The 11,851-nt window shown below is 46.7% G+C and overlaps 2 protein-coding genes and 1 pseudogene across 3 annotated transcripts; 1 reads left to right on the forward strand and 2 right to left on the reverse strand.

Moving 5' to 3' along the window:
* Positions 1 to 610: 610 nt before the first annotated feature.
* LOC112903380 lies at positions 611 to 2,674 on the reverse strand. Of its 2 annotated transcripts, none has more exons than XM_025972631.1 (4): positions 1,503 to 2,674; positions 1,018 to 1,181; positions 798 to 930; positions 611 to 711 (listed from the first exon to the last, which is right to left on the reverse strand). In XM_025972631.1, exons 1-4 carry the CDS (start codon positions 2,608 to 2,610, stop codon positions 677 to 679), a joined length of 1,440 nt encoding a protein of 479 aa, XP_025828416.1. In that variant the 5' UTR covers positions 2,611 to 2,674; the 3' UTR covers positions 611 to 676. The 2 variants fall into 2 exon arrangements, with proteins under 2 accessions (XP_025828416.1, XP_025828415.1); XM_025972630.1 differs by having other exon boundaries at positions 1,018 to 1,184.
* Positions 2,675 to 3,237: 563 nt separating this feature from the next.
* LOC112902817 lies at positions 3,238 to 10,387 on the reverse strand (annotated as a pseudogene).
* A 182-nt stretch (positions 10,388 to 10,569) lies between these two features.
* LOC112902818 lies at positions 10,570 to 11,851 on the forward strand. Its single transcript, XM_025971998.1, has one exon. The coding sequence runs from the start codon at positions 10,598 to 10,600 to the stop codon at positions 11,849 to 11,851; it is 1,254 nt and encodes a 417-aa protein (XP_025827783.1). The 5' UTR covers positions 10,570 to 10,597.

Below are 11,851 nucleotides of genomic sequence, written 5' to 3' on the forward strand. Positions count from 1 at the left end.
ACAACCTTTACACTAGTAAGCATATACTTCACACTAACAAATAATGTGCCTAGCTTACAAGTACTTGAACTATCACATTGAATACATACATTAACCATTTGGTGGCAAGTTATTGCACTAGAGTTGTGTCATGCAAATATGTGATGAAGTGAAACTGCTGCTTTGGATGTACATTTTTATGCCGTGCTACTACTTTGGTAGTTTGAAGCTTGCCGTGCAGCTTTGCATGCCCATCAGAGTTAATAGACAATACAGTCTATCAGTTTAGCAACATTTGTGCTACACAATACCCGGCTTAAATAGGATGTAAAATTCACATCAAAGCTTTCCCTCAAAAAAAAAACATTCACGTCAAAGCTGCCCCATTAAGTGAAGTGAAGTGATTCCAAAGCTGCTGACGAACAAGGCATACCAAGGAAATTTTATGCATTGAGAAATCAAAAACTAAAGTCGCAGACCATGATAACAAAGGTCAATCACTTCTTAATTGCACAACGTGAAATGGTTAGACGGTGGGACACAAGCTGCAAAGCTCTTTTCATGTACATCTGTTCTAGTTTCTTTTTGAGCTACTGTACATAGTTTCTTCAGAGGTGCAAGACGCACCAATCACATGTTTTGACCTGCCTGATGGATTTGCTGACTCCTTCGCCCAATCACGGCATGCAGCTCACACCTACTTGTGCTCCTCCAAGTAGGACCGCCACCAATCTAACGGAACAGAACATTTGATGAAATTAGCCTAAAATAGCTAGTGAAGTGAGAAAGAAGATAACTGCACGGCAAAGAAAAAATACCCCTTGAACTCTGCCCGTGGAGATAGTGGTGGTGTAAGCCAACCTCTCCAAGTGTCGCAGCTCGGACAACGCAACCAGTTTTAGGACATAAGAAACCTTTGTTTCTGTGAACATTGTCACAATGTTTTCCCATCTGCGCAGAGTTGAAAATTAAACATTTCGCACAAGCACAATTCAAGAAACCAATTAAAGATGATAAAAAAAGTAATGGCAAACCAACCTGTGTTTTCTTCACAGATATGGAGCATCCATTTTGAAAGAAACACATGTGACATAGTTCCCAATCCTTCTTCCCTTTTAAGGTCTCTACCCGGCTGCTGCAAAACTTTGCATATTGGTATGTTTCCTCATCTGGGTGGTCCCTTTTTTCCTTGAGAAGCAACCCTGCTATCAAATGATGGCAATTTAATTCATATATGATGACAATTTTTTTCCAATTTATCACCATATGGGTACAAACTTGCCTTATAGCACTAGCAAGTACCAAGTTCCTAATGCTTCCCTGTAACCAACATTACGCATACCCTACCACAATGATGTCTAAACAGCTTCCATTTTCTTTACGAACAAAGTATTCATAATTGATATTCTGTATATTACTTAGCTACACCCTTAGAGGGTCATTTCAACTAATGATTCATAAGGCAAACCTCTTAAAAGTTAAAACAGGACATGCAGTATTAGTAAGCGCATTGCATGCATTACCTTGAGCAGCCGTTGATGGGAGGTCCCAAGCAAGGACATAGCGGCACGAGGCCGGTGTTGGCCATGGCAGGTTCACCAGCTCATGTGTCTGTTCTGCAAACTCCAGGACTTCATGCCCACGGATATTGACGCTGAATATGTGCTGCTCCAGGGCGAAGTAGACCAGATCGGGGTTCGATGGGCACACGACCACCAACTCAGGTACCTCCTTGGGAAGCCAGGTCTTCCTGTAGCTGGTGTCGTTCCAGATCTCCTCGAACCTCTCCTCGTACGGCACTTCCCAACCGGTGGGCTCCATTGTCGACATTAAGATTCTCGCTGCTTCACCATTGTCGCCGCCCTCAGGGATGATCTCCACGTACCGCAGGGCGCCACGGCTCACCGTGATGCTGCGGCTGTTGTGGATGTGGGGACGAGCCAGGTCGAGAACCCGGCCTGGCGGGAGGCTGCAGAAGAGAAGATCCGGGGCGTGGACGAAGGGGTCGCACATGAGGATCCCCCACGAGAGGTCGTACCAGTAGAGCTTCCCGCCGAGGGAGACCACGCCGCCGGGAACCCACTCCCGGTCCCGCGCGGGCAGGGGGTTACGCAGCTCCGTCTCCATCCAGCGGTCCTGGCCCGTGTGGACGCGGAAGAGCCTGGCGCGGTCGCTGCCGCTGTCGATCTGGAGCTCGGCGATCAGGTAGCCCTTGCCGTCGTCGAGGTCGACGAGGCCTACGCCCTCGATGTTGCGGATGGCGGGCATGGAGGCGGGGCGGTCGGGGACGCGCACGGCGGAGGCCGTGGTCCCGCTCCCGCCCGCAGCCGCGCCGAAGCCGTGTACCAGCACGAGGTGGGTGTCGGGAGGGTCGAGGCCGAAGCGCGCGCCGTAGAACGGGGCGGCGGAGAAGCGGGAGAGCAGGCACCCGGAGCCGGCGGCGAGGATGTAGGGGTACCTGTCGGGCCGCGCGGGGTCGGGGTGCGCGCTCAGGGCCGCGGTAAGCACGGCGACCCGCGGCGGCAGCGCGACCGCGAGGGAGAAGTCGGCGGGGTCGGCTTCGGCGTCGTCCCCCGGATCCGCGGCGGCGAAGCGGGCGACGCGGCCCAGGATCACCCACGGCGCCGCCATGGGGGTTTCTGGTTGAGCGTGGCTTCGCTTCGGGCGGGGAGGGCGCACGCGAGCTGCTCGACTGTTTGATGGCGGTTGGGATTTGGTGGACGATTCGGGGGCAAGATCGTAATCTAAGCACGGGCAACGGCCGGCGCGGCTGCCTCTTCACTTTCACGCTTTCTCTGCGGGCCAAAGATGGCATATGAGCTCAACAGCCCACGTAGGCCGCTTTAGTGGCTGGTGCTGTTCTTTCTTCTTCATATTTTTCCTCTATAGCTATAAACTTTTTGACAATGTTATTAAGATTACTATGGATCTTCAATTAAAAAACTGCAAACTAATCTAGGCTCGAAAATTATCCGAGCATTCTCGAGTCAACTTTTGATTGTAGATAATATAATGGAGTAGTGAACTTTTTAGATGAAAATGTTGCAACTGAAGAACTTTTTACTATAGAGAAAATATTTTTAAAAGATATTGGGGACTAGCAGTTTTGGTGAAAACGATTTGTAAGCAGCGATTAGGAAACTCCATTTCGTATGAAAAAGATAAACTGAGCTAATTCACACCAACTGGGACGGAAACTAATCCTCATGTACAAACAAGCCCTGCGCTTCCACTGTCAGTAAGAATGGGTACTAAAAGGCACAAAGTTCTAGCTGCTGAAAAAAATTGCCTAGTCATACAATGCTACAATTGCAGGTTTGTAGCAATGTAATGGACTCTTTCACAACCCAAAAATCAAAATTTACATGGAAGAGAACCGTTATTTGCCTTCCATATCAATCGAAACTGATTACTCAACAAAGAATTTCTCAAACCGAACCAGTCATCCTATGGATTCACAATTTATCTGTAACATACACGGCTCTATCAGGGTCAGGTTCTCCTAGTCTAAATCGAGCTCCTTTCTGCTCTTTACAGTCACACTCTGCTTTGACTCGGGGTCAAGCATGTCCAGGTCCCATGCCGTGGCTAGGTAGCCATAGAGGACCCATGTCCGCTCCCCCTTGCCATCTACCTTCACCAGCATGGGGTTGTTGCCCCCATCAGCGGTGGGGGCGATGCTACGGATGCGAGCCCAAGTTGCCCGCCCGTGGCCTTGGCGTTCGAATAGCTCAACAAGCTGAGATGCTTTGTTGAGACCGTCGAGGCTAGCTGGAAACTTCGCTTGCATGGACCTGTGCCCATCCTTCCCAGGCAGTGGCTCCACATCGACAACGGCAAAGCCCATTTCTGGAAAACATATAACAGTTGGTGAAAAACATGCCAGTTTTCGATCGAGAGAGCAAAATCATTGTAAGATTCAAAGATGTTTGGTGTTGACATGAAATATCGCCCACCTAAATGTAGCATTACATGGAATGTGAAGACATCACTAATCAAAAGTGCAATCCAACTTTTCTATAACTGAACAGTTGAAACATTCTGAACCCTATCACGGAGAGGAGAAAAGATTTGCTAGCTTATCAAGGTCTCTCTATTCTGCAACAGGCACAAAGACACAACGACAAAAAAGCCTTTACTCCCGGAAAGTTGGGATCGGTAGGCTAGGGATGAAATGAAACCCAACAGGACCCACACAAAAAAAACCGGAAGCAGAAAATATTATAGTACAAATAATAATAGTAGTAAAAGGAGAACCATAGCCTCCAAATACAAAGAACATCTGTACATATACTTTCGTAGATCAGGGCTACAGCCAGATCATGCTCTGCTACGGAAAAAGAAGGAAGCTAGGGGATGCTGGCTATATCTATACTAAGCATAGATGAAATTTGGTGTATCACCATAGTTAGCAAACCTGCTCCTTTTGGAATTTTCAGCAGGTGTAACAAACTATGTAAATAAGAAAACTATCAAACAGAAATACTGGGGATCCAACTGTTAGCCAATACATTTCTTGACTTTATTCTTCATTTCTATCTCTACAAAATGCTTCAGTAGACCGCCATATCTTTAAAGAAAGCAATTAACAAAGTTTTGGTCAAAACAATTTGCAGTTGATTCATCCCTCCAAATGAATTAAGAGAAGGCAAAATATCTAATGCTCCGATGATTAATAGATTAATCAATCAGATGTTCAGAACTACCAAGAACACAGTGACGGAGCAAGCATTGAAGGAATACCTCTCAGCTTGCTCTCCAGCTCTTTATTACTCATGACATCCTTTTGCCCGTCCTTCTGTGACTTGTATGTGTTTTCAATTATCACTGTTGGAGGCCATAAGATAAGATCTCCTTGATTGGCTTCAGCGGCGGCAGTAGATAATGCTTGGTAAGCGGTTTTGTGAACAGGGGCTACGGAGTAATTCCAACCCATAAGAACACATAATGCTTTGTGAAACCCTAGGTGATCAGCACGATGCTCCGCATTCTTTGCATGGTATGCATGATTGAGGAGCGCGTGCAAATCTACAGAATTCCTGTAATCAAATCATGCATACAACCAACTTCAATGGAAATTATGCACAAAAAATTGTTTTCAGAAAATTAATTCACAGAACCCTCTTTAAAAGATTGTCGATTTATAGCTGATTTTGTATGAACCAAACAGTTGACAAAATCTTAGAAAAGTGAAATAAGATACAGAATGTTTGTGGAACTAAGAACAAAAAGAATCCAAAAATAGCCATAATAATTGTTAAAACAAAGAATGGGAGTAAACCCTAGTGGCAAAATAACTTCGCTTGGCAGCACAACGTCATAGTTCCAGGTAGTAATGACAAGGGGAGAAAACAAAAGGCAAGAATTCACAAAAAGAACAAAAAAATGTGCAACATGTAACTGTACATCTTTAGGTCCTTAAAGGCCGTGGCTCATATTAAGCTGTGCCCTGTGGCTATATCTTCAGAATGTAGTAATTTTGTATAAAATAGTTTGAAACCAATAAACTCTTGTGGAATCCTCCAATATAAACAATTATAGAATGTATGTATCACATCAAAGTACACACAACATGTCTCTTTTTCCAAGTTTCATGCTCCCAAATTTTCTACGATTGTTTGCTCCTAAACTGATTTCTGTTCGCAAAGTGGCGATTAAGAAAATAGTGCTACAGCTTTTCAGGCACAGACCATTCCAGAACAAAAAATGGGAGCACGACAAGAGAGTGTGATCCCAAGCAATACTGTTGTGTTCTTCATCAAATCAAAACAAAAACTCTGATGGTTTGGAGTTAAGAGGGGCTCTTGTATGCTTATCTATTCAAGTAGCATGTTTGACTGCTAACCATTTGAACTAGTTTAGGGTTCAGTTAACACCCCAATAAGGCTTTAAAATCTGTACTAGTCTGAAAAAACCTCTGTTGATGACTGAGAATGGCCAGACAGTTGAGTTCGTCAGAACCTGGGGCAATTGATTGTCATACACAGTAGGGCAACATATCTCATCTTTTTAAAAAATATATGAATATTACCAAGGTTATGATCCAAAATGAGGCAGGTAATCCAGAATATCGCATTTTTTAAAAAAAAAGGATAGCAGGACCTAGGGATGCGAGTGGATTTATAGCCAAACCCGCATATAGGTCATTTTTAGGTGGGTTTCCACTAAACCCAACTAAAAAAATAAATTATATGCAAGTTCACAGAAAACCCCCAGCATTCCTCGCAGGCTAGCACTGCTGAATCATCTAGTGGAAGCAAGACATTTTACAATAGTTGTGTTACATATGGAAATAGGAAACTCATGCGATAAGCAGCCGCATCTGATCAATCCAGGGGCTGCCAATCCACAACATCATTAATGTGACCGTTGGGAATAATATATTACTGAAATAAAAGTTCAAAATAATTGGAACTTCCTATAAATGGCATAAATGAGTAAGGTAATCCACAATAACTCTAATGTGACCGGAAATTATTATATTGCTAAGAGAAGTTTAAGATAGCAGTCGAAATAAAACTTAATGCACGGAATGCAGGATTAGCCATTTTTAGGCATTATGCCGCACAAATGGTTAGGCAAATAGCAACAGGCAGAACTGAGCCTGGTAACCGCTTTCTGTGCTGAGTGAGCTTACCAAGTTAACCAGCCAGAAGAGGAACCAAATCATCGGTAATGTAACCCAAAGGGATGAAGCTCAAATGCTATTGAATTGTTCAATGGCTATCATCTCAACATCCTTATATTGGCTCTGAGAGAGACCAACGAGGTGTACGGTTCGCGGAAGCAACTCGTCATATATGGTTCAGGCTGGGCATAATTACCCGATAACCGAAAACCGAACCGAATTACACGAAAACCGAACCGAAACGAATTACCCGAAACCGAGAAAATTGGTCCCCAGTTTGGTCCTGTGTTCTCAATAACCGAAATAATTTTGGTCCATTCAGTTCTGGTCGTCGGTTAACCGATCTAACCGAAAAAACCAATATATACAAAGCCATCAATACAGCCTGTTAATTTCAGCCAGATAGCCTACTAGCACTCACCAGCCCAAGAGTCACAGGTACATAGATCAAAACCCTAACCCTCCCACGCTCCCACCCCCATTCTCCCTGCCTCCCAGAGCTGAACGCGCTGCCGCCGTCTCCTGTCCCTGCGTTCAGCCGCTCGCCGTGGAAGGGGACACCGCCAGGCGCCAGCCCGCCACTCCCACGATAACAGCAGGTGAGCGCAGAGCGAGGCCTCAAATCTTGCAGCCGGCAGCGCCTGCTCCCTCAACTGCTAGGTGAGTGGCCGGGTCACAGATCGAGGAGGTGGCTGCAAGCGTCTCCACTGCATGCAAGACCACAAGTCCACAACGGCACCAGCAACGCAGCAAGGCGTCAGGATTATTCTATGATTTGTGCATAGATCTGAATTTGTTTGATTTGGGATGGTTGTTCACTAAAGGAACTTGTTGATCTGAATCTGTGCAAGTGTTCCCTGCTTCTCTGCTTGAAATCTGTAGCTTTTTTTTTTTGCTTTGCTTCATCTGTAAGTGCAAGTGTTCCCTGTCTTTCAATTCCAGTTCGGTCACTTCGGTTAAGACCGAAACCGAACCCGAATTACCCAAAACCGAATTCATCGGTCTCTATAAATTTAAATGACCGATCGGTCCCGACTTTTTAGTAACCGAAATTCGGAGAAAATTGAAGAACCGATCGGTTCGTTCGGTCTAACCAAATGCCCAGCCTGATATATGGTATAGCCCATCATGGAATTAACCCATGATTTTGATGGGGGTGACATCATTTTTATACTTCCACTAGCATGTGCCTATGAGGACGAAATAGAAATGGGCCTATCCATGTCATTCCTCAAGCCAAACAAGTGTGCTAAGAGTTTGGATCAATGGATCGTCACTATACCATTCCTCAAACCAGCACTTACAAGGAACAATTACCTTCAAACGTCAGCGCTAATAGAAATATTTCCAACAATCATGGAATGAACATGGAAATGTTGAAACAACCAATGGAAAATCCAGAACTTAGGGATTTCTCAATTTGACAGTCTAGTATGCTACAATGCTGGTATATCAAGTTTGTTTAGAAGCCCAATATGACATTGCACGTTCACTATTAGATAGCAGAGTCGAACTAAGAAGAAAAGTGATTGACAAAAGTTTTTTAATGTATTTCAGACAGAGATCAAATTTAAACACAAGGATCCCAAGAAAAGTTGCCAAACTTCACCGTTTGTCCAATGTACAATCATTGTGTAGCCATCACACCAATAATAAAGCCTTTGTCCCAAGGAAGTTGGGGCAGACAAAAGCCAACCAAACAAGAGCCAAATAGAAGACAGGTGAAGGAGAAGGGCATGGTTTTTAAGACATTACAGTGAGGTGTGGCGACCCACCCCCTTCCAAGCACCTATGCACTTATAAGGCCAGCCAAGGCAACGCCTTACCAGCCTGATAAAGAGGCAAAATGCAGCAGGGAGAAGGAGGAAAGAGGAAAAAGATGAATAAACAGAACAGGCAGAGGAACGCAAATAAACATAATCAATCATGCAAGAAGGCAGAGGCAAACAAAGGATGCAACCACAATTCTGAAGAACCAAAAATTTCTGGTATGAGCTTGAAGTATGTGAAGAAACATGGACTGCAGAAACTATTTGGTGAAAGTTTCACCAAGTAAAAGTTCTATGGCATCAAACATGGCAATGCAACTATCAGGATCTGCAAACAAAGACTAATCAAGGATTCCTTATTTCAATTCATTTTTAATTGACTCTCTACCTAGATATCTTCCATTTATAGATTCCTTGTTTAAATTCACTTTTAGTTGACTCTCAACCTTGGTATCTTCCATTTATTTTACTAATAGTACACGAAAAACGTCAGACGGTATAACTTCATTGATTAACAAACTGGTACATGTATATAAAAAAATGGACAAATAGAGAAGCTAACCAAGGAGAAAGATGAGTGTAGACAAAATACCAATCGTTGCAGAAATACATAAACAATCTGTGGAAGTGCCATTCCATGGTAAATCCAAAAAGTCAAACATGACAACAGGTTTTTTTTCAACTGTTAAGATTATCTAACACTAATCCAAAATCATTTGTTATATTTTGCCCCCTTCTTTTTAGGGGGAGAAAAGGTGCTACATGGAATCCACTTATGTCCTAGTATAATGAAATACTACCAACAACATTATGTTGACGACTCATGTATCATGTATCACTTTCACTTCCAAAGTTGGTTGGTATCTAAATTGAGTTTGAACTTTTTGCACTCAGCTAACCACATCCAAACATAGGATTAAATCAACAAGGCAAAATCTTTCAGATTTTCAGCATACCTTTGACAGACAGGGCACTTCAGCTGGGAAAGCTTCCCATTGGCCCGGTAATTCTTCTTATCTGCTTCATTCTCATTCATCAGCTTCACCATCTTAAGAAAGGAGCTCTTCAGCGCCTTGGGGTCCACCCCCGTCTCTTCCACCTTCACCTGCTTCATGGCACGCGCCTCAGCCTTCTGCTGCTGCTGCTGGCGTCCAGAGGATTGCCCAGGCGCACCCCCATTGGCCTGATCCTCCCACTTCCGCTTCGGGACCGGCATGGGAAGCGGCCCAGCAGTGGGCAGGAGCGCAGGCATGGGCGGCGGAGCCCACCGCTCGAGGGGCGGGCGCAGCGGGACCAGCGGTGGCGGCGGCGGCGGCTGGCGGAGCTGCGGCGGCGGCTCGTGCGGGAGCCGCGAAGTAGGTGCGCACGGTGCCGTCGGAGAGCGCGACGGTGCGGCGGTCGAGGTCCTCCAGCCCGTACGGCGGCGGCGGCGGGATGGCGTTCATCACGGCCTCCACCGCGGCCACGGTGAGCAGCGGCCGCGACGGGGGCAGAGGCACGGGCGGCGGCGGCGGCGGCAGCGGCGACGCGCCCCGGGGAGGCGGGTGCGGTGCGGGGAGCAGAGGGGACCGGCCGGCCTCCCCGTTGAGGCTCGGGGCAGGGTCCGGGGGCGCGGGCGCGGCACCACTGGTGGCGGTGGCGGCGGCGGCGGCGGCGTTGCCGGGGTGGGGGCGCTTGTTGGGGTTGTGGTCGGCAGCAGACGACGACGACGACGACGCCCTGGAGGAGGGGGCCTGCGGGTTGCGCGGCGCCGCCGCTGCCGCCGCGGGTGGAGGCATTGGCTTGTGCTTCGGATTCGGGTTGGCGGCCTTCATGGCGGGAGGATTTCTAGGGTTTCGCCGGGATCGACTCCGATTTGGGGACGGCGTAGGGTGGATGCATGCGGGATAGGTGGGGGACGAGTCCGGGTGGTGGAGATTGACTTTAGCCGAGTGGGGAATTAGAGTTTGGAATTCTAACCAGTTTCGCGAGAGATTCGGGCTCTAATCCGATTCGTGTACGGTTCAACGAACAGCTTTGGATATTTCAGAATCGATTCGGACATGGAGTGGTTGCTGATCTATAAAAGTCCATCCGGACGGCTCCTTACCGTGCTCATCAACCAAATAGGAGACCAGAAACCAAAATAAATCTCCTTTCGGGTGTGGCCTTCAGCAGTTCCACGATTTCGACATCGGGGGGTCAGAGTTGACAAGGATATAATCCTCTCCATTAGAAGCTGATGGACGAATCGCCGGATGTGCCGCAGGACATCCTGCGGTGTATATTTGCTATCCTGGAGATTCCTGACCTTGTGCGTGCAGGATCAGTCTGCTCGTCATGGCGTGCCGCCTACACCAGCCTGAGCACTGGAAATTGCAGGTTGCAGCAGACACCGTGCCTCCTGTACACCTCTGAATCCGCCGATGCGAGGGAAGCGGGTCTCTACAGCATCACGGAGAAGAAGGCCTACACATTGACTCTCCCAGACCCACCTATCCGTAGCAGGTATATCATTGGCTCCTCATATGGATGGATCATCACAGCTGATGAGAGGTCAGAGCTTCACCTTGTCAACCCTATCACCAGCGAGCAGATTGCCTTACCATCAGTCACGACTATCGAGCAAGTGAAGCCGGTCTTCGATGTCGAAGGCGCTGTGTGGTGCTATGAGTATTGGTGGTACACCGGAAAGCATGTGATTTCAAACACGCCTTCAGTATTTCCTCTCAGCGAGCTGAGGGATTTCCTGTTCTGCAAGGCCTTCCTGTCTTCGGATCCATCAACGGGAGGCTACTTCGTGGTGCTCATCCACAACCCACATTCGCAGCTCTCGTTTGCAAGGGCAGGGGACGATAAGTGGACCTGGTTGCCACCACGTTCTTACTATGAAGACTGCTTATTCAAGGAGGGGTTGTTGTATGCATCCACTGCAATTGGAGAAATTCATACATTCAATCTTGATGCTCCTGCAGTCACACGGAAGTTATTTTTGGACAAGACGAAAGACATTTATTTCGAGAGTATTTACATCGTTCAAGGTTCAGGTGGTGAGATGCTACAAATATGGAGGTCTGATGCAGAGCCACGTGGAGAAGACGAAGATGAAACTGATTCAGATTTAGAACTGGAATTAGACGATGACAAATTTGTGAACAAAACCACCGCGATCACCGTCTATGAAGTGGAGCCTGCATCAAAAAGGATTGAGAAAATAAGTAGCTTGGGGCAGAACGTGCTGTTTCTTGGGCATAATCAATCACTTTGCCTCCATGCTGAAGAGTATCCACAGCTGAAGGGAAATCATGTCTACTTCACTGATGATGACTTTCTCTATACTACAGGTTTCAAGAATAACCGCCGTGACATTGGTGTATTTGACTTGGAAAATAACAGCAGCGAGGAAATCACAACCCCTCAGCTTTGGTCCAACTGGCCAACCCCTGTGTGGCTGATTCCAAATCCTCGAAGAATGAGTTTAGCAACACACAGTTAG

The sequence above is a fragment of the Panicum hallii genome, chromosome 8 (assembly GCF_002211085.1).
Source record: "Panicum hallii strain FIL2 chromosome 8, PHallii_v3.1, whole genome shotgun sequence".
Classification (NCBI taxonomy): domain Eukaryota; kingdom Viridiplantae; phylum Streptophyta; class Magnoliopsida; order Poales; family Poaceae; genus Panicum; species Panicum hallii.